Source organism: Neophocaena asiaeorientalis, unplaced genomic scaffold (assembly GCF_003031525.2).
Source record: "Neophocaena asiaeorientalis asiaeorientalis breed wild unplaced genomic scaffold, Neophocaena_asiaeorientalis_V1.1 scaffold409, whole genome shotgun sequence".
NCBI classification, from domain to species: domain Eukaryota; kingdom Metazoa; phylum Chordata; class Mammalia; order Artiodactyla; family Phocoenidae; genus Neophocaena; species Neophocaena asiaeorientalis.
Window position 1 is genome coordinate 2,121,377 of NW_020175208.1, and position 19,839 is coordinate 2,141,215.

The window sequence follows — 19,839 nt, forward strand, 5'->3', positions numbered from 1 at the left end:
GGTGTTGAGGGTGGGGCCTTGGGCAGTGCTCACCAGGCGGGGTCTCAGAGAGACCTGAAGTGGGGGGTGGGTGGGTCCATAGTTGGGGAGAGATCACCAATGGAGTAGAACGGCAGGGACAGATGAAATCAGCTGAACCAGGTACCGCCTGGACAAGGTTAGGGACGGAGCCGAATCAGAGCTGGGCAAGGGCAGGGCCACTGTAAGGGGTCATGGGGCTGGACCTGGAGACAGGACCCACGTAAGAAGGGTTCAGGACTGAGTTGGAGACAAAGACACAGATGGGGAATGGGACAAAGTCGGGGCTAGACAGGAGGTGGGGCCGCCATCCGAGGATGAGTCTGGACTATACGGAGTAGCTGAGCTGCAGGCTTTGGGGCATGATGACCCGGGGTTCAATCAGGTATGCATCAGGGCCTGGGGAGCAGTACGTGGGCTAGATCGCTCTGGGCAGGTCAGGGTTAAATCTAAGAGAGGGTCTAAATGAGTGTCAGCAAACTGCTGAGAGAGCAGGTTTTGGTGCCAGGGGCTAGGCCAAGGTGTATGAGGGGCTAAGGCTGGGATCAAGTTCAGATACTGTAAAGACCATTCTAGGTTTAAATCACAGTAGAGGCCAAGTTGAGAGTGAGGACAGGACTTAAAGACTCAAGATTTGGAGAATAAGGCCCCAAGGTGAGGTGATTCAAGAAAAGCGAGGGAGGTGGACCTCTAGAAGTCTCCAGGGACTTTTGGTGACCTCCTTAGCTCTGTCACCAGCATCAGGACCTTGAGGACTAAATGAAACAGTACATGCAGGGTAACCTGAACATAGTCAGCCTAGTACTGTAATTGGTCTCCCTTAAGCCTTCCTGTCCTCACAGACTAACTCCTACTCAACTCTCAAAGCCCTCTCTATGTAAGCCTTCTCTAAGCTCCACTGGCCAAAACAATAGCATTAGAGCTGCATCTTCCCAATCTTTGTTAATAAGTATAATGTTTTTTAAAAAAAACAGTGTTCCAAGATTAGCTACATTTGGGATATATAGTATATTCTCTATACCCTCCTTGGAGGATTCTCAGTGTACATTTGCATATTAAAGGCTTGGAGAAATCTTGTAGCAAAGAAACACATTTTGCTGTGTTTAATAAAATGATTCCCAAGGTTATTTGAGCCTGGAATCTTTTTCTCAAGCTAAACCATTTAAATCTAGTAGCCCCGTGTGTTTGGCCTTGGGATACCAGGCTAGCACACAGTCCCCAAGAAAAGTCTCTTAGTCATCATATCTATGGCCCCAAAGCCTGCCACAAGGCCTGGCCCACAGTGAACATCAGTAAAGGCTGAATGAATGACTAGTCCTGACCTGAGCTGGCCCAGGCTGTGGAGCCTTCGGAAGAAGAAGGTTTTTGACTCCCTAAGCAGGAGCGAAATAACTATTTTCCCTGTTGTAGGGGGTCACCCCCCCCCACCCTTATACATGAGTCTCTGTGAGCCAGCCTGCACCAGCAGATGCCCTGGCCCTATTAGGAGAAATGACTCCATGTTCACCTTACCCGCTTCTTGTCCCTTTAATCCCCAACCACCACTGACTCCCTTCCATTTTGGCTGTTTGAGGATGGAGAGCAAGATTTGGGGGCTCTGGGAGCTTGCACAAGATTGGCATTGACCGTCCACCCCCAGAGCCCCTTGTAAACCAAGGTCAGGCACTGGTATCCCCATCTCCCCATCTATGAAATCACATAAACAGGGAAGAGGAGAGAAGCTTGGACAGGACTAGGTGCAGGTCGTAAGTTTGAAGGGACTCTGTCTGAAACCATCTGCCCAGCCTCTTCATTATGTAGATGTGCAGACTGAGGTCCAGAGAGGTGATGTGACTTACCCAAAGCCACACTGCCAGACAGTGAGAGCACCGGCCAGGAAAGCTCAGTCTGACCCCGGCTGGATCTCGCCACTCCTGCTCACCCCCTCCTCTCCCTGTCTGACTTGCTAGCTGGAGAGGACTCTGTGTTCCAAGGCTTGGTTCCCCTGTTCTCAAACCAGGAAATCCAAATTATTGTGTTGTGGTTTTTTTCAGTCCATTCCATGACCTGGGGCAGGCAGGAGAAAATGAACATATATTTTCCCCAAATGTTATTGAAACACTGTCATTCTTGGGTGAAAAGAAAAAAAGGACTGCCACTCACTTACCCTCTAGTGTACTGTCCTGGGGTCAGTCACACTTGGGTTCCAAACCTTCCTTTAGCACTGTCTGTGTAATCAGCACATGGAAGCCTTGATTCTCTCGCCTATAAACTGGGGTCAGGGTGATTCTTTCCTACCAGGATTTTCATGAGGCTGACCTGAGATGAACCTGTGTTGAGATGCCTGGCACTTGGTAGGGGCTGGATCGGCAAGTGCTCCCATTCTTTCTCCTTCTACCTCTGAGAACTCATGTGCCCAGCTGGGCAAATGCCCAGAGCTGCCTCTCACTTGAGCAGGAGGCCTTGCTTTGGTGCCTCCTTTGGGCTTGGCAAGAAAGTAGCAGAGAAACATGCCTCCCCCTGGAGAATTAAGCTCCTGGGTGAGGTTCAAGCCACTCCCCACCCTCCCCACCCCAACCTCTCTCTTCATGGGGAAGTGGGGCTCATTAGCAGTTATGCACTGGAAATGAGGCTGAGCCTGCCCATCACACCCCTTCCTCTCCCAGCAGCTGGTGGTTTGTCCCCAGGGCTCCTGGAGCCTTGGACCCCTCTCCTGGAGAATAACAGACTCAGAGCTGGCAGGGCCTTGGAGATTGCCTGATGCAAACTTCATTTGACAGATGGGGAAATGCCCCGGGGCAGAGGGGGACCTTTCCCAAGGCCTTGAGGCCAGAGGAGGTTACTCCTCCTCACACCCGGCTGCTTAGCAGTTGGCCTGGAGCTTTTTTCATTTATTATAAATCCTGGAGGCAGCAGAGCGGAAAGGTTAAAGGCTCTGGCTTTGTATTCAGGCAACTCGAATCTTGCACTCCTATTTTCTGGCTGTGTGACCTTTGGGAAGTTCCTTATCATCTCTGAGCCTCAGGTCCCTCTTTCACAGCATGGGAATAATGGGGTTGAATTAAGTAAGACGACATTTGCAAGAACCTGGTACAGAACTTGACATATAGTAAGCACTCGATAAATGACAGCTCTAGTGTGTTACATCGTATTTGGCACTATTGACATTTGGGGCCAGATAAGTCTCTGTTATGCAAGGCAATCCTATGCACCGTGGGATGTTTAGCAGCATCCCTCGCCTCCACCCACTGGATGCCAGTAGCACCACCCACCCCAAGCTCTGGCAACCAAGAATGTCTCCAGGCTTCATCAAATGTCCTCCAGGGTCAAAATCACCCCTGGCTGAGAACCCAGGCTTACAGAAGTCCTACTCAGCTTTCCAGGCTCAACGCAGATATCACCTCCTTCATGAGGCTTCCCCTGACCTGCCAGGCAGAATCGCTTTGTACCCCAGATTCCAATACTGGGGTCAGATCCTGGCATCGTCACTGGTAATCTGTGTGTCCTTGGTCAGATCACTTCACTTCTCTAAGCCTCCACCGGCTCATCTAGAACGTGGGGATAACATGACCTTCCTGGGAAGGATGCTGTAGGGGTTAGGGAGGCTGTATCAAAAGTGCCTGATGCTGTGCCTGGCACACAGTAGCACACGACAATTTTTAAATATCTTTAGTTTTTCTGATTATAAAATTAACATAATAAACAGAGCTATATAATGTAAAAGTTAAAATCCCCCATAATTCTACCCCTTGGAAAAACATGGTCTTTTTCTTAAAGATTTGCTTTATAGTTCTACAGAATTTTTGTTGTGTAAATGGCATGTGAGCATGTTTTGTGTGTGTGTGTGTGTGTGCGCATGTGTATGTACCTTCCCTTTTTTTTTCACTGCTGAGCACTGGACCATAGAGCAAAGAGGAAGAAGGAGCCCCATCTCAGAAGGGTTTGGGGGCTTCTCGGCCAATACTTACTGAGCCCTAGCCCACTGCCTGGGACTATACTAAGCACTACCTCATTTAATCTTCATAACACCCTGTCGAGTGGGTACTGTAATTTATTCTTTTTACAGATAAGAAAACAGAGGCTCAGAGGAATTCAGTGACTTGTTTGGTCACCCAGATGGTAAATGGCAGGGACAGGATTTGAAGCTTAGCTAACTGGCCACACATGGCCTCAGAGCTGCCTCTGAGGGCTGGGTAGTTGTCTCCCCCGCACCCTGTCTGTCTTTGTATTTTAAGTGTACTCAGCACAGGGTCAGGCTAAGGACACAGTCTGCCCGTGCCAGCTGATGCACCGAGGGCAGGTGCTGGCTGTCATCTTGCTCAGGCATGGCATCCGGCTCTCTGGCCTTCTCAGCTTCCTACCCTCCAGAGGAGGGATTGGATGCAGTCCCAGCCACCCGCTCCAGGTCTCATGTGACCACTGGAGCCCTTCCCAAGGCCTCCTTCGTGCCAAGGGAGACAGCAGTGGATCAGCCTGGGATGGGAGCCCTGAGGAGTTGGGCATAGGGATTCAGAGACACTGAGGCAGCCACATGGGGAAAGAACAGAGCTGGGGGACTGGATTCAAATCCTGGTGCTGGCTTCTTCCAGCTGAGTGGAAGGTGCTGCCTTCTCTGCACCCTTTCCCAACTTGGGAAGTGGAAATAAGAACAAAACTGTCCACTTAATATATAAAGAGGGAGAGAGAGTTGCTGCCTATCCAGAGACAACTGACGTGAAGGCGCTTTATTTTGTACTGTGGACAGGGAGGCAGCCAGGTTGTCTGTGTCCTGGGGAAGTGGCCTCTGATGTTACTTTTCCCAAGAGAGGGCAGGATTTGTGTGCAAAGAGCAGCCTCCGTGGGGGCGAGGCTGGTGATGAGTCAGACCCTGGGCTGCTGTTAGCATCTCTACTTCCCTCTTCACAGGTGTCTGTCAGTCAGCAGCCAGGAAAGCCTGTTCATCCAGGACACCTTGGCTAAGCACAGGCCACGGTGTCAAAACTCAGAATTGAAGTTGGGGCCCCAGGATGTTTATTTTCTAGAGAGAAAAGGATCTGGTAGGAAGTGACAACAGAAACAGTAACAACCCTAAAAAAAACTCTAGTCAGAGGGTATTGGACCCTTGTTATGTGCCGGGTGCTGTTACGGGCATTGAATCTTCACAGCAGCCGTTTTCCCTTTCCCTACTCCCCCAGTGGGGCTAGGATCAGCCCCATTTCACAGAAGAAAACGTTGAGGCTCAGAGGCTCAGTAACTTGCCGAAGGCCACACCACGAGCAGGAGGCAGAGCTGGGATTCAGACTCAGGTCTGTCTGGCTCAGAACTCAACCTCCTCACCAAAACCCTAACTGCCTCAGGGAGCATCCAAATGGGGAGGGACCTCAGAAACCATCCACTTCCATCCGCTCCCCACTTTACAGATGGGGAAACTGACTTGCCCGAGGTTGGTCCAGAGTCCAGCTCCCTGAAATCTCAGTCCAGTGCTATTTTCACAGCATCATTTACCTTGCAGACCTTGAATTCTGCTTGAACACTGGGGCAGGTGTGGAGGATTTGGAGATGGTTCTATCTTGGATTCAGGGATTCATTCAATAATTTCTTCAGTCGACACTCCTGCTGTAGCTAACTGAGGGCCAGGTCTTGGGCCCAGAAGAGAGCAGAACAAGCTTGACCCTGCAGTGGTTCTTGGGGGATAGGCCCAGAAGCCGCAAGGTCATGTCCTAGGCTCCTCTGGCCATATGTCAGGGTTGCCCAGGCCCCCCTGGAGCTGACAACTGAGCTGAATCCTGAGAGCAGAGAAAGGAGACGTTACAGACAGAGGGAGTAACAACATCCACAGCCCCACTGCCTGGGTGCAGGGAGTGCCGGGGGCAGGCACCCTTTCTCGTTTAATCCTCACAGCAGCCCTAGGAGGTGGGTCTCATTGCCCCCTTTTTTTTTTTTTTTTTTTTTTTTGTGACGCGGGCCTCTCACTGTTGTGGCCCCTCGCGTTGCAGAGCACAGGATCCGGACGCGCAGGCTCAGCGGCCATGGCTCATGGGCCCAGCCGCTCCGCGGCATGTGGGATCTTCCCAGAACGGGGCACAAACCCGCGTCCCCTGCATCGGCAGGCGAACTCTCAACCACTGCGCCACCAGGGAAGCCCCTCATTGCCCTTTTTTATACATAAGGAAACTGAGGCTCAGACACTGTGCCTAAGACCACATACCCAATAAGTGTCGCTGAAGCTAGAACTCAGACTCAGATGATCTGAGTCAGCCAGGGGCAGGCATGGAGGGGAGCCAGCGATTCGTTGTAGCTGCAGGGGAAGGGGTGGGAAAGTGAGGCTTGACCAGCTCATAAAGGGCCTCGAAGGTGCCACCCCTACCCAAGGAGCTTGGACTTGACCCTGGAGATTCGGGGAAGCCAGGAACATGTTGGAGCAGGTGAGGCTGGCCTGGTCGGTGTGCACTGAGGGGCAGCGTGCAGGTGGGACAGGTGGGGGACAGCCTGGAGGAAGGGGAGCAGCCATGAGGTGCTGCCTGCCAGAGACCACGAGGCTCAGAGTGGACAGGGTTGGGGCTCAGAGGCAGAGAAGATGTATGAGAGTTCAGGTCTGTCGGGAGGACCAGGACATCAGAGGGCTGCGAGTAGAAGAGAGATTGTGGGAAAGGAGAAAAGGGGCAAGTTCAGTTTGCCATGTGAAGATTTGGCGTCCCCTTGGGGCAGAGAGGGGAAGAGAAGGCAGTAACTGGGCACGGAGAAGGGGAGGGGGCCTTGAGCACCTACTGTGTGCCACGTCGTGCTGGGCCCTTCAAGGGTGTCATCTCATTTAATCCTCATCGCACCCCTGCGAGTGACTCCGGTCCTCATTTTATAGATAAGGCTCTGAGAGGTGGACACTGAGAGGGGAGGAAATGATCTACCCAAGGGCACACAGGCAGAATTCAAACCCAGGTTTTTCTGACACCCAAGTTTATGCTATTTCCACTGGGCAGCACTGCTTAGTGACCGGGGGTCGTTGGGGAGAGGGTGTCAGTCCCTGAAGCCAGGGGAGATGGCTTCCGGCAACAGCTTTTTCCGCTGTGCCGGGAGAGGGATGGCCTTGTAGGAGGGGAGGTCTGGCCTTTGGGGCATGTGCCCTGGCTCTCTGTTCTCCCCCTCAGTGGCTGCCCAAGCCCCAGAGCCTCTCAGCTGACATATTTGCATAATTGTGTGCTTAGGTCTGCACCAGCCCTGACTCTGACCTCTCTCCAGAGGGAGGGGTACAGAGCTATGGTTCTGCCCTCAGAAGGGCCCTCCTCCCATCCCTGATTCCTGCCCTGCCCCAGAGTTGATGGGGCCTGCTGCGTCCAGCTTCCCCAGGCTGACTTCCAGGGCATCCTCCACCCCACCCACACTGCCCTCACCCCTGCTAGCCCCACTGGCCTTTCCAGCTTGTGACTCCACCCACATACCTGGCTCCCGCCATCTCCAACTGCCCCCCGCCACTGATCCTCCCATCAGAAATAAACTCTCACCAAGAAGCTCCCACAGTTCTGAGTCCCTATTGCACATACAATTTTTTTTTTAATGTTTTGTTTTTGTCTGCGTTGTGTCTTCGTTGCTGCCCGCGGGGTTTCTCTAGTTGTGGCGAGCAGGGGCTACTCTTCGTTGAGGTGCAGGGGCTTCTCACTGCGGTGGCTTCCCTTGTTGCGGAGCTTGTTGCGCACCTAAGACTCTAGGCGCGCGGGCTTCAGTAGTTGTGGCGCGCGGGCCTCAGTAGTTGTGGCTCGCAGGCTGTAGAGCGCAGGCTCAGCAGTTGTGGCACACGGGCTTAGTGGCTCTGCGGCATGTGGGATCTTCCCGGACCAGGGCTCGAACCCGCGTGCCCTGCATTGGCAGGTGGATCCTTAACCACTGCGCCACCAGGGGAGCCCTCACGTACAATTATAATTAGCGTGATGGTAATGACAATATGACTGGGCATTTCCTGTGCCTCACTTCAGGTCAGGTTTTAAGTCACCTAATCCTCACAGCAACCAGAGAGCTGGCACTGTCATTAGCTGCTCTTCATAGGTTTGGAAGCTGAGGTGGGAGGGAGGGCGTCACACACACAGCCGGCTTCCTGGTGTTCCCTCTGCGTTGTCCTGCTCTCCCTTACAGTATACCTATCCGCATTTCTGCCTCCCCTAGAACCTGCAGACTCGGAGCGGCTGGCACTCCGCCTGACCGTGGGTGCCCGGACGTGATGGCTGTATTGAACTGAGCGGGAGGCAGAGAGGCCGAGCGGTTTCCAGCATGGATTTTGGAGTCACTCAAATCCCCACTTCTGACTCTTATGAGCTGTGTGACCTTAGGCAACCTGCCTGACCTCTCTGAGCCTCCATTTCCCTCTCTGTGAGACTGAGGTGATTATTGTTGTGAGAATTAAGTGACGTGATGCCTGTGAAGTTCAAACCCAAACCATACCACCTCCAGACATGGTTCTGAGCCTCCGGCATGGCCAGTGTCCTTCCTCACAGTTAGCTCTATTGCTTAGGAGTTTATCAACAGCTTCCTGTTTCCTGTCTGATCTTTGCTGGGAGGAAATTTTCCAGTTGGTTCTCTGTAAAGCTGTGTGGCCATGGGCCACTCAGTCACTTTTCTTGGACCTCAGTTTCTTGTTCTAGAAATCCAGATTGTTGGACCAGATGGTCCCTGGGGCTCCTTCCTGCTCTGGCCATCTGAGGAGGAAAGAAGGGGCCAGGACATAGTGAACGGTGGGGACGTGGAGAAGTGACCCGGGAGCCTCATGTGGGACATGGTGACCTCTCTGTCTCCTGAGCAGCCAGTGTGGCCAGGCTCTCCACTGTGGTTAAACACTTCTTACTGTTATCTCATTTCACCCTCCCAACCCTAGGAGGTATTGTCATCCCCATTTCACAGACGAGGGACTGGGGCACAGAGAGGTTAGGGTACCTGCCCAATGTCACACAGCTATTGGGTGGCAAAGCCAGTCTCCTAACCTAGGGAATCAGGTCTGGTCCCAGGCCTGGAAGGAGGGAAGGCAGAGGGGGTGACAAAGCGCAGGCTGCCTCCTAGTCTTGCTCTGTGGGTTCTAGGTTTTGTTTTTCCTAAGTTAGCTGTTCCCTCAGGCTCAGTAGCCCACCTGAGGAGAGCTGCCTCCCTGGGATCTCCTCCTACCCTTTTGGAAGTGAGCTCTGACCCAGCCCAGACCCTTCCGTGGGCAGATTCATTCCGTAAACTCTGTGCCTGGCCCTGTCCTAGGTACTGATAGTGTGAAAATCTATCTGACACAGTCCCTGGCCTAAGAGCCCATATCTCATGGAGAAAACTGACAGGTCACCTTGCTGTTAAAATACAGCGTGCGCCAGATAGTATGAGGGAAGGCTCTGTACACAGAGGATTGTCTGGGGACAGAATGGAGTTGGGGTATGGCTTCTCAGTGGAGGTGATGTCTGATCTAGATCTTACGAGATGAGCATGAGCCTGACAAGTGAGAAAACCATGTGGGTGAGCATTCCAGACAGGGAACAGCATGTGCAAAGGCCTGGCGGAGAGCACTGCAAGTTGTTTAGTGCGTCTAGAGCTGCGCTGTCCGGTAGAACTTTCTGGCATAATGGAAATGTTCTGCATCTGTGCTGATACCGTAGCCACTGGTCACCTGGAGCTATTGAGCACTTGAAATGTGCAACCTGGTGCAACTGGTATAACCGAGGAACTGAATTTCAATTGTATTTCATTTTAATTCATTTGAATTTCAATAGCCGCGTGTGGCTAGTGGCTACTGTATTGAATAGTACAGGTCTGGATGAAAAGAAAAGGCTGGAGAAGAAATTTGGGGCCGGTAGTGAAGGGCCTTGAATGCCACACTCAGGCTTCGTGCCCTTCTTCCCAGACAATGTAGAAATCCTGCAGTGGCCCGGGGAGGAGAGGCAGGGACACATCTGTCCTGTCAAACGATTACCCCAGCTGCTCTGTGGGGCAGGGAGGAGCCTGGGGCCACAGTCCAGAAAAGAAGTGATGAAAACTGAACCAGGGTGGTGGGTATAGAGAGGAGAGAACAAATTCCAGGGCAAGCTTGATGACTGATTAGATTGGGGGCGTGGGCCATGTCAAGGGTGACCCCCAGATTTCTGGCTTGGATGGCAGCGGGAGTGGGGGGTGCCCTTCACTGTGATGGGGAACGTGGAGGAGGGGCAGTTTTGGGGTCCTGTACCACTGTTCCAGCATCCCCTGTGATTGAGTGTCTATGTCCCTGTCTCCCCCCAGCCCATCCGCACACCTCCTGAGGCATCATGGGTTGAGACTCATACCCCATCCCTCTCCCTGTCGCTGGCGGGGAGACAGGGACATAGACACAGCATGCATGTGGGGCCCAAGGAGGCCTCATTCAGCACATGTTTGCAGAATGGACGAATGAGTGTTCCATTACTCCCGGGACCCCGTTGTTCCCTGGCCTTGAAAGCAGGGAGGAATTTGACCGTGTCCCTGGGGTGCCCTGAGTGATAGGAGGAACGTGGCCTCCAGGGCAGTTTTCTCAGAGACTCTGAAGAGCTGCCTGGGTGGCTGGGTCTGTAAGGACCACCAAGGGGAAGGGTTGTAGCATTTGGTTCATCTCCTCAAAATCTGTGCCTCTAGCAGACTATGTCCCAAGCTGGACAGACCCCAGGCAGTCAGAGAGGAGTAGTCTTAGGTGAACACGATCCGTCTGTTCCAGTGGCTCTGATGCGCATGAATCTATTAGGAATGACTTCCAGCTGTTAGTAATAGAGAGCTGCCCAGAGTAGCTGAAATTAGATAGGGGTGTATTTCTCTCCCACGTAAAACAGGTCTATAGGACAGGACCCCAGGCCGTGATGTGCCAGAGCCAGCTTGTCCCAGTTCCTGAGAACTAGTTGTGCAAATCTCTTCCCAGCTCTGCATCCGGTGACCTCACATGGAGAGCTTCAAATTGGCTTTGGGAGGGAGCCTTTACACCAAGGAAATTGGCCAACACTATAAATTGGGGCTGTTTTTCTTTTTTCCAGAGGGCAAGCTTCCTAGCATATCACTGAGTGCAGTGATGGTGTGGCTACCCCATCAGGGACCCAGGCTGCATCTTCCTTCTATTTCTCTGGTTTCAGCCTGTCACATCCATCTTTCTGGCTGCCTTACAGCCTGAGATGGCTACCAGAGTTCCAGTCATTATGTCTGTGTAAGCTCTCTACTCCCACAAAACCAGCTATTCCAATTTTTCTATCTAACTCGTATTTTCAAGGCTGCCTCCTCTTCATCCTTCAGCTGTCATCTCAGGTGTGACCTCCACAGAGAAGCCTTCCCTGACACACTACCTAAATTCACCACCCATCCCATTCGGCTTTATTTTCTCTAGAGCATAGACCATAATGGGTAGCTCTCTGATTCTTTTATTATTTTCCTTGTTATTATCTGTCTTCCCCACTAGACTGGAAGATCCCTATTAGTAGGGACTGCATCTGTCTGGTTCTCTGCTGTGTCCCGAGTGCCTCAACAGTGCCTGGTGCATCATAATTGCTCAGTAAATACTTGTTGAGTGAATAAGGGATAGTAAGCACAGATCATTTTGTTTTCTACATGCTTCCCTTAGTGTGTCATCACGACCATTTTCTCATGTTGCTATTTAGTCTGTAGAATTAGTTGGACTAGATGTTTTCTGAGGGCCCTCCCTGCTCTGACGGGATGAGTGGGCAGGAGGTGAGTGTGAACAGGGAAGTCAACTCCCTGGCATCACTCACAGCCCAGGCTGACTAGGGAGCCCGGGCCCTGCTCAGAGGCTCTTTCCTTGGAAATTCACTCCCAAAGCAAACTTCCTTGAACCCCATCTCAGTGCCAGGCCATTGATGGGTACGGGGGATATAGAGAGAAAACGGTAGGGAGGACCTGCCCTTCATGGGGATGGATAATGGACAGCCAGAAGAACAACGAGCTGTGATACAATAGGCTGAAAGTCCAGAAGTACTGGGGGCCACCAGCCTCCATACCCCATTCATTCATTCGGCAAATACTTATTGAGACCCTACTGTGTGCTGGACACTATTCTAAGCATTGGGGATGGAACAGTGGACAAGCCAGACAAGATTCTTGCCCTCATAAAACTCACATGCCAATGGAGGAGATGAACAGTCAACACAATGTCAAATAAATATGCAAGATCATGGACAGCAGGAGGTGCTATGGAGACCACTAAACAGGAGGGTGGAAGGGATGCTGCTGTGCATGGGCTGGTCAGGCAAGACCTCTCCGAGGAGGCAGCATCTGAGTTGATACGTTAATGATACAAAGGAATCACAGGGAGAAAATCTGAGAGTGAAGTGCACCAGGCAGAGGAAGCAGCAAGTGCAAAGTCATAAGGCTGAAACAAGCCCAGCATGAGACACAGGAAGAAGACGGCTTTGGCTGGTTGGGACTGATGGCGGAAGGATGGTGAAGACAGAGGTGGGACTAGGGACAGGGGACTGAGGCACTTGCTTCAGGTGCAAGGTTGAAGCAGGCGCCCCAAAGCTCAGTAATCAAGATAATATCTAATGCAATTTTTAAAAATCAAAATTAATGCCAAAACCCCCATGATGAACAAAATATCAAATTTTTAAATAAAGACGACTAGCAGTGTCATGCTGAGCCATATAGGAACCAGATGCAAAGGAAAAATGAGTAATACCGATCCTGTCCTTATTTAAAAATTTGACCTGTTGTCTGTCATGGATTTTTGTTGTTGTTTGTCATGGGTGTCATCACTATAGAAAACATGTCACCTGGTGTCACGATCATGGTTTCCAGAACCAGACTTCCTGAGTTCCATTTCTGGCACTACCCCTGCATGCTTAGCTGTATGCCTCGGGGCCAGTTTCTCGACCTCTCTGTACCAGTGTCTCCATCGGAAAAGGGGGCTGATAATAGTGCCTACCTCAGGGTTATTGAGAGGATTAAATGACAAGCCAAGGTCTAAGAACAGTGCCTAGCCCACCGGAAGCGCTCAGGGGATGTTGGCAGTCAGTCATAGCCCTGGACAGCAGTACAGCCTTGGTTCCTGCCAGAGGATTCTAAGCAAGGAGTCTTGGCCAGCAAATCAGGGTGGGTCAGAAAGTATGTGGAGGTAGATTGGAAACAGGGAGACCAGAGCCCCTAGGATGGCCAGAGAGGAGGCTGTTGCAAAACTCCAGATGGAAGATGGGAACAGACTCTGGAGATAGTTAGACAGACTCTGCGGAACGTGGTGGTTGTTAAACTGTGAAGGGAGGCGGGTGCTGGGGCAGGAGACGGACGGGGCCAGGATAGCTTCCAGTGCCCGCAGTGGACAGGCCTGGGCCCTGCATCACCACGGAATACCCGGGCCGGATCTGACCCGCGCCCCCATCCCGATCTTGTCTGTGTTCCAGAGGGAGCTGAAGGAGCAGCTTCAGGCCCTTCAGGACAGTGAGCGGGAGCACACGGAGGCGCTGCAGCTGCTCAAGAGACAGCTGGCGGAGACCAAGGTAAGCCCGGCCGGGACGTGGGGGCGGGGCTTCGTGGGGGCAGGGCCAGTTGGGAAGTTGAGGGGCGTGGCTTTGGGCCTGCTGTGGGGGCGGGGCTTCGAGGGTCCAAACTCCAGGTGTTAGGCCGGGGCATGGGGGGGGGAAATGGGGCGGGGACCCACTCCAAGATGACTGAGGGCAAGTGGGATCCTTTCTCCCTTCCTGCTTTGGGTGAAAGTTGAGGTGGGACCAGGGACTCTTTGGAAAACCCTGGCGTCCTGCGGGGCTGGAAGAATGTACCTAGTCTCTTTTTTTTTTTTTTTCTCCCGTTGCTAAACACACCCATTGCCCAAAGAACCAATCCTGAGAATGTTCCTTCGAAGCCCTCTTGATGATTTGTGGCTCAGCCCTGGTATCAGCTCCCCTCTTCAACTCCGACTGGAGATACAGACTCTGAAAAGTAGCGTCAAACCCTGCAGGCTCTGGCCACAGTGGTTTGAAAAGAAAAGCCATTTTTCTTGACCTGAGAGGAAGGCCCTGGGTTCTGATCCAGCCACTACCGTGCTGTGTGACTTTGGGTAAACTGCATACTTACCTGGGCCCCTAGTCTTCCCATCCGTGCTGTAGGGACTCTGCCAGGCTCCTTCCAGCTGTGATGTTCTGGATCCTAGCACACTTCCAAGGGGCTCCCTCCAAGTCCCCCACAGATACCCCTAACTGGGCAAGGTTTGCTCTGATTTCTGCTGTCCTTCTGGAACCAAGCACTGGGGACCCAGGCCTGACTGCTAAGCTCTTGGGTGATTTCAGTGTGGCTCCACTCCATTTGCAGGGGTGCCACTGCCTGGAGCAGCTGAAGCAGAGCCTTTGGAATGCTCTGGGCCTCCAGAGGTCCCCCTGAGGCCTGGAGAGGCCATTGGAGATCCAGACCTGTGCCCCACCTTGGCCACCAACCCACTGTGGGGTCTTAGGGAGGTCATGACGAACATTTCTTCAGAGAACACTCTGGAGTGCCTCCAGGCAGCACCCTCAGTGGGCATCAGATGGGAAGCAGTCACAGGACTCTGGCCTCTCTGCTTCTCACAGCCTCATTTTCCCCACCTGCCTGGTGATCCCACACCTCTCAGGTGAAGAGAAGCAAATGGAAGCCTCTGTCTGGATGAGAGGGGAATATTATGGTCTGTTTCTTCTCCCCAGCATTCTGTTCTTCTCTCCACTCCCCACCCGCATTGTTTTTCTCCACTGACCTTTTCCTCCCCTGCCTTCCTGTCCATCTGTCTACCTCTGGGGTGTCCTCTGGGGCCACCTTCCCCTCCAGTTCCCCCAGCCCTGCTTCCTGTCTGGACTGGGATGTTTATACAAGAAATGCCTATGGATGCTTTGGAGGTCATATTTCACCTGGTGCCTGACTCGGCTTTCCTGTGGCGCCTGCCCCTCCAATGGCCCGGCCTGAGGGCCCGTCTGATCTCCCTCCCCCAGCCCAATGTTTTCCTTGGTCGGCCCTGACCGAGTGACGCATTCTTGGCAGGGTGTTGTTCTGAAATGGCCCCAGCTCTTCCAGGCCCCAGTGTGTTCCCAGGGATGTGGTGGGTCAGGGTGGGAGCTGCTCTCCCAGTTGTGACTGAAGGGATTGGGAGTGGGGCGGGGCTGGCTCTGCCCTAGAAAAAACTAGAGTAAATGGGACGCACCGGTTTAGCTGAACCTTTCTCTGTGCTGGGAACTGTGTTCCCCATTCATTGTCTCGCCGAACCACACAGAATGTCCCCTCCATGACTGCAGGATTCTCCAGAACCTACACAGTGTCTAGCACACAGTAAATAGTTGTGGAACAAATGAGTGGGGGGAAAAGATACACCTTTTGAGGTAGGAATAGTTGTTGTCTCCATTTTATTGCCAAGGAAACTGAGGGCCAGAGAGGTTGAGGGACAGGCCTAAGGCCCCACAGCTAATAAGTAGCTAATTGAGACCTTACTGTCCAGTTCTGTCTGAGCCTAGTGCATATTCCAGCCTCATGCTGGAATGTCCTCAGCGAGATCTCTGGCTTTGTGGGCTGCAAGCTGGGTAGGCCTGGAGAACCCATCACGGACATATTTCGGACTCCTGGGGTGGCTGATGTTCCACTTCTGAGCTGCCCTCTCCCAGCCTCTTTCTCTCCTCTTGTCCTGGGGACACTGGACCCCTACCTGAGAGAGAAGATGGAGTCTGCACCCACCTCTACGGAGCAATCTTGGGCAAGACCCCTCCCTCCTTTACCTCTCAAGCAGGTCCTGACCATCAGCCTTGTGCCAGGCTCTGGGATGCAGGGCTAAGGAAGATGTCATTCCTACCGGGAGGGGTTCATCCACTAACTGGGAAGCCACATAAAATGTGGGGCAGTATATTCAGAATATTTACAAAATGCTCTGGGAACATTTAGCTATTTAACTGCCTGGAAAAGTTAAGGAAGGTATCACAGAGAAGGTGGCTTTTGATCTGAGTCTTGCAGGATGAGTAGGAGTTTGTCAGTTGAATAAAGCATTTGCTGGCGGAGGGGTCCACTCTCGGCAGGTGGAATTATGATGCAGCAGCACTAGAGAGGTTAGCAGGGATCAGATTAAGGACTTTGAATTCCAGGCTAAGAAATTTAGCACTATACTAGTCATCAAGGAGCCAAGAAGGGTTCCTAAAGACGAGGTCGGCTGTGACCCAGTTTGCACGTTAGAAGGATCACTCTGGCAGCAAGTTTGTTGGCAAAGATGTGGAGTTGACACTTGGAATCAGTGAGTTGGTGGGACCCAGGGGCATGCGTGGAGGAGGCAGGTGGAGAGATGACAGTGGCGCTCAGGAGACATGTAAGACCTTCGAAATGGACTTGGAAGCCATCCTCGAAGCAGTGTGAGTTGTGGGGTGTGAAAAAAGGAGCCAGCCTGGACGAGTCCTCAGGAACAGGGGTGGCAGGGAGGGAGCAGCCACAGAGGTGGGAGGCAAACCAGAAGTTTCTATTAGTAGAGGGTGGCCCTTGGGCCAAACGCTGCTGCAGATTGGCCGAAGAGCAGCCGGAAGGGGTGGCCATGAGATCTGGGGCTCTTTGGAGGGCAGTGGTGGACGGTGCAGGGAGGGCAGGCCCCAGCTTCCCCACCGTGACCTGCCGCTGCCTGAGCCTTGGCCCTCCCTGGGTGAGGGGGCTCCGGGAGGCCACAGGCAGCCTGGCCCTTTATCCCCAGCCTCTCCGCCACCCCCTTTGTCTGCCCTGCATACTGGGTGGGCATGCGCAGGGAGGCTGGCCCACTGCCAGCAGCTCTTCCTGCCACAGGCAGCCCGCAGCCGTGACGACTGGGAGGGAACAGGCCCTAATTGAGCCTTTGTGGAGCCTCCCACAGAGCCCTGGGCACTGAACACAGCAGGGTCTCTGACTCCGTGAACTCCCAGCCAGGATCCCACAAAGTCAAATTGCAGAGGCAGGCCCCACACGCTGCTGCTGCTGCGGCCGAGCTGCACTCGTGTACTCAGTGTCACCCTGCCTCGTGCTGTTCCCTCGGCCCGCTGCCCGCACCGCCCAGCTGACATCCTGCCCGTCGTTCAGGCCCCAGCTCAGAAGTCATCTCTCCACGAAGACTTCTAGGATGTCCTGTTCCAGTGTTTTAATAACCAGCCTCTGGGTCTGCACCTCAAACAATACCATGCACTTTGTGAATGTTCCCTCACTTACCATAGCCCTGCAATGTCGCTGTATATACCCTTTTCCCAGATAAGAAAACTAAGGTTCAGAGATATCAGGCAACTAAGGTTGCCACAGCTGGAGACCCAGAGCCATTGGGCACCAAAGCTGTGCCCTTTACCACTCAACCCCTCCTGGGCCTGGCAGTGCCCTTGGGGGCAGAGAGAAACACGAAAGTCCATGCTTGTCTCCTGTGACGATGGCTTTGACCTCCCAGCTCTTGTTCCCAGAGGGTCTCGGGGTGGCGGGACAGGGAGAGTGACCACCAAGCTTTGCCCAGCACGTTGCCATTTATAAAGCTCTTTTACATCTGTGATCTTGTCGTCTTTGCTTGGGCCCCATGAGTGGTTTTTTTAAAAATAAAAATTTAAGGGAATTGCCTGGCAGTCCAGTGGTTAGGACTCTGTGCTTTCACTGCCGTGGGCCCAAGTTCGATCCCTGGTTGGGGAACTAAGATCCCACAAGCCATGTGGTGCAGCCAAATAAATAAATAAATAAAATTTTCACCGTCTTCCAGACTGAACTCAGCATCCTCTCCCTGCCCCCCACATCTCCTGCCAGCTTCCCCATCCCTCCGACCCCAAGCCAGAAATCCGGACATCATCCTTACACCTGTCTCTCCTGTACCCCTACAGCCAGCCAGTTGGTCACCAGGGTCAAAGAGGCTCTCCTACAAATATCTTTCAAGCCGTGTCCCTCTGCTGCTCCCCTAGTTCAAGCCTCATTGTCTCACCTGGACCATTTCATTAGTTTCCTAACAGAGAACAATTATCTGCTGTCCCTGCTATGCCAGTTCTCTCCTGCCACCATGCTTTTGCATGTGCCATCCCCTCACCGACATGCCTTTCCCACCTTTCCTCTGTGCGTGCCAAGATGCTCGGTTTCCTCCTCTCACCCAGAGGTCACCCCATCCACTCTCCCTGACTGACCCCGGATGACTGTCTCCACAGTCTTCCACCAAAAGCCTGCGGACCACCATTGGGGAGGTCTTTGAGCGGCTGCACCGGCTGCTGCGGGAACGGCAGAAGGCCATGCTGGAGGAGCTAGAGGCAGACACGGCCCGCACGCTGACTGACATTGAGCAGAAAGTCCAGCGCTACAGCCAGCAGCTGCGCAAGGTGCAGGAGGGGGCCCAGATCCTGCAGGAGCGGCTGGCTGAAACTGACCGGCACACCTTCCTGGCCGGGGTGGCCTCGCTGTCTGAGCGGTAAGTGCCCACCTGCTGTGGGTCTTCTCCAGGGGGTATCCCCTCCCTGGCCCTTGTGGGATGCTGGGATTGGAGGCAGATGGCGTGGTTAGCAGAGAATTCATTCATTCAAATCTCCATCAAATACACAGGACATCTGCTATGTGCCAGAGCCTAGGGTAAAAGCTTTATGTATTCGTATTATTTTATATATAATACTTATAATCATATAGGATATTACTTGTTTTTTGTGCTTTATATTATATTACAAATATGTGTTTTACATTATCTATTATTTATAATAACATTAATACTATATATAATAAATAATAATATGTAAATTATTATAATCCTAATAGCCCCTTGGAGGTAGTTACCACTGCCATCCCCATTTCACACATGTAGAAACTGAGACACAAAGAAGCTACAGCAACTGGCCAAGACCATTCGTCTAGTATGTGGGGGAGCCAGGATTCAAGCCCAGGTCTCTCTAGTTCCATAGCTGCCTTTAATAATAATAACACTTAATTATTGGTTCATTAATGACCAATACTGAAAGCTAACATCATGTATTCAGTGTTGACCCTGAGCCAAGTACCGTGCTAAGCATTTTACATACATTATGCCATGTAATCCTCACAAGCCTAGGAAGCAGGTGTTATCATAGTACCCATTTTAAAGATGAGGAAACTGAGGGCAATAGCTAGAGAATTAGGAAGTGGCACAAGCAGGCACTTGAGTCGGTACTTGGGTCCAGCAGACTTCCCACACATGACCTCACCCTATGCCAGCTTCCCTGAGGTGCTGGGACAGGAATCCAGCCCCCAATGTGGCCTGCTCTCTTGCTCTCCTTCCAGGCTCAAAGGGAAAATCCATGAGACCAATCTGACCTACGAAGACTTCCCAACCTCCAAGTACACAGGTCCCCTGCAGTACACCATCTGGAAGTCCCTGTTCCAGGACATCCACCCAGGTAAGGCCCTTCCTGCCACTCTCCAGTAGGGCTCAGGAAGAGGCAAGGATTATCATGGGTTGGAGCTAGATGGGGCCCGGCCCAGCCCACCCCTTGCTCTACACATGCCATGGGGGCAGGGCAGAGGGATGAGAAGAGTGCCTTGCTGAGCACCTACTATGTTCCAGGGCCTGTGCTGGGCACCAGCACAAGAGTAGGTAGGTTCTACTAGTGTACCCATTCTCTAGATGAAGAGACTGAGGCCCTGGGTGGTTCACTCATTCACTCTATGAGTACAGGATATATCAAGCACCTACCTCACACCAGGCACTATTCTAGGAACTAGAGATATAGCAGTGAGCAAAACAGGCAACAATCCCTACCCTCGTACATCTTACTTACATCCTAGGGTGTGAGGGAGAAAGAAAACAAAATTAAATAAGTAAAATACACAGTTTTTTAGATAATGATAAAAGATAAGGAAAGGGGCTAAGGGATGTTGAGGTAGGATTGAACGTTTAGTAGGGGATCCAGTTAGAAGACCTCCCTGAGAAGGAAGCAGTAAAGACCTGAGGGAGGAAAGAGAAGAATGAGCCAT

At 52.4% G+C, this 19,839-nt stretch overlaps 1 protein-coding gene across 3 annotated transcripts in view; it reads left to right on the forward strand.

Moving 5' to 3' along the window:
* Positions 1–19,839, forward strand: part of TRIM62 (tripartite motif containing 62) — a 33,056-nt gene that overhangs the window by 1,329 nt on the left and 11,888 nt on the right. For all 3 annotated transcript variants that reach the window (XM_024765296.1, XM_024765297.1, XM_024765298.1), the window contains exons 3-5: positions 13,335–13,430; positions 18,054–18,310; positions 19,147–19,262. In XM_024765296.1, the coding sequence (XP_024621064.1) occupies positions 13,335–13,430; positions 18,054–18,310; positions 19,147–19,262 (469 nt within the window). The remainder of the gene's footprint in view (positions 1–13,334; positions 13,431–18,053; positions 18,311–19,146; positions 19,263–19,839) is intronic.